The following is a 1,784-nucleotide window of genomic DNA, read 5'->3' on the forward strand; positions in this document are numbered from 1 at the left end:
GCTTCACTGTAAGGGGTAACTCTAAGACACCCCGCTTCCTCTTCAAGCAATGGCTCTTGAAGATCAGAGTTCCTATAGACTTGGATATCAGTGACACCCCTAATAGCAATAAAACATAGAAAAGCGAGTGCAGGAGTAACAGCAAAATTGGCGAGAACATGAGAACTTAAATGGCTTGATCCTTCCGCCAGAAATCCTCTAGCATCCACATACAGAACAGACAAACAAATCAAGAAAGATGCAACCCACCAAATTCTCAACAACAACGGAAATTTCTCAGCAAACTTGTACTTGCGGTAAAGAGCTGAAAAGCTCAGCACAAACCAAGCTAAACTCTGAGCTGCAGGCAACAGTATAATAGTCCAATGTGTTTTATTCCCCTTCCCATGTGCAGCCTTCTTTATTAGACGACCACCATCAAACCCCAAAACCAGTACTTCCACCAGCAAAACATAAAAGCAACAAAAGACCGTAGCTTTGTAGCTTGTACCAATCACAAGGCTACGGATTCCCTCGCCCTCAACAAGCCCTGTGTGCCTACTGGCCACCGAGTTCCTGTTGGAGTTCTCCTTCGGCAGTCGAATTCGACCGAAACAAAGCACAATCTGCCTCGCGGATACAACAAAGAGAAACACTAGAAGCAGCGTCAAGTTGATGCAGATTGAGGCTAATTCCAATATGGGAACATGGTGAAAATTCTGTTGGAGATGGTTTGGTGGTGCTTCAGATGCAGTCGTTTCAGCAGCCAAGAAAAGATTGATACCCATAATAAACTTGTATAGATATCAATCTTTATACCAAGAGAATCGCCGAATTCAATGACTAGGGGCCGAACAACAATTACTGGGCTATTAATGGAGTTCAATGATGATGTGACGGAGGGGAGATCAAATCGCGTAAAGGGCATTTCACCATCTGGCAAGAGAAATTCTCTCCAATGCGCAAAACTATTGACAAGTCACGGAGAGAGAAAAGAGATGAATCTGCACATGAAAACAAAGTTTCTTCTTATCATCAAACCCAACACAGAATACCAACAGAATATGCAGCAGCAGCAGCAGCAGTCGAGAAAAAAATGAAATAACAAACAACACCCTCTTCCTCCTCCTCTCTCCCCTCCCTTCTACATCTTTATCTCCAAAAAATACTTTTTGATTTATGCCCTTTTTTTTTCTCAGCATTATGACAAAAAAAGTGGGCAAGAATTGAATCTGAGACCAACCCATTATAGAAAATACAAAAATCTGACCTGGGCTCGTGTTACTCCCCTTGAAAAATCGTTTGTCGAGCCGGTGGTGATTTCCAAGGCAAAAATTTTCCTGCACTACTAATAAAAAAACACAACAGAGAGCTGAGAGAGATTGTAACCCCACCAAGCCCACAGCTATAAGTGCTGCTAGCAGTGGAATTTCTGGAATGGGGTCTGATGTGTTTGATCAGAGAAAGGAGATCCCACATGAGTCTATATATAAATATATATATGCTTATAATAATCTATGATGGTTCAATGATCCCCCACATGACATGAGTCTACATATACAGGTGTAGCCTTATAATATAATCTATTGTGATGATGATTCAATCATTATTTAACTCATCCTTGGGATAATGAAATAATACATGCATGTGAAGAATAATATGCTTTTATTTATATTATAATTAAAAAAAACATCATTCTTCTTAAATCTTAACAAACATTATTCCTATGAATCAAATCTTGTAGTGCTGAGATTATTGTGTTGCCTTTGCATTGGGGATGTGGGCTGCCACTGTTGTATGTGAAT

General features: G+C 40.2%; 1 protein-coding gene across 1 annotated transcript in view; it reads right to left on the reverse strand.

Annotated features, from left to right (window-relative positions):
* LOC105165683 (ABC transporter C family member 5-like) overlaps nucleotides 1-1,448 on the reverse strand; it is a gene marked incomplete in the record, with an annotated part of 8,370 nt that extends 6,922 nt beyond the window's left edge. Inside the window, 2 exon segments of the mRNA XM_011084769.2 lie at nucleotides 1-983; nucleotides 1,250-1,448. Coding sequence (XP_011083071.1) covers nucleotides 1-767 — 767 coding nt within the window.

This window comes from Sesamum indicum, linkage group LG6 (assembly GCF_000512975.1).
Source record: "Sesamum indicum cultivar Zhongzhi No. 13 linkage group LG6, S_indicum_v1.0, whole genome shotgun sequence".
NCBI classification, from domain to species: Eukaryota; Viridiplantae; Streptophyta; class Magnoliopsida; order Lamiales; family Pedaliaceae; genus Sesamum; species Sesamum indicum.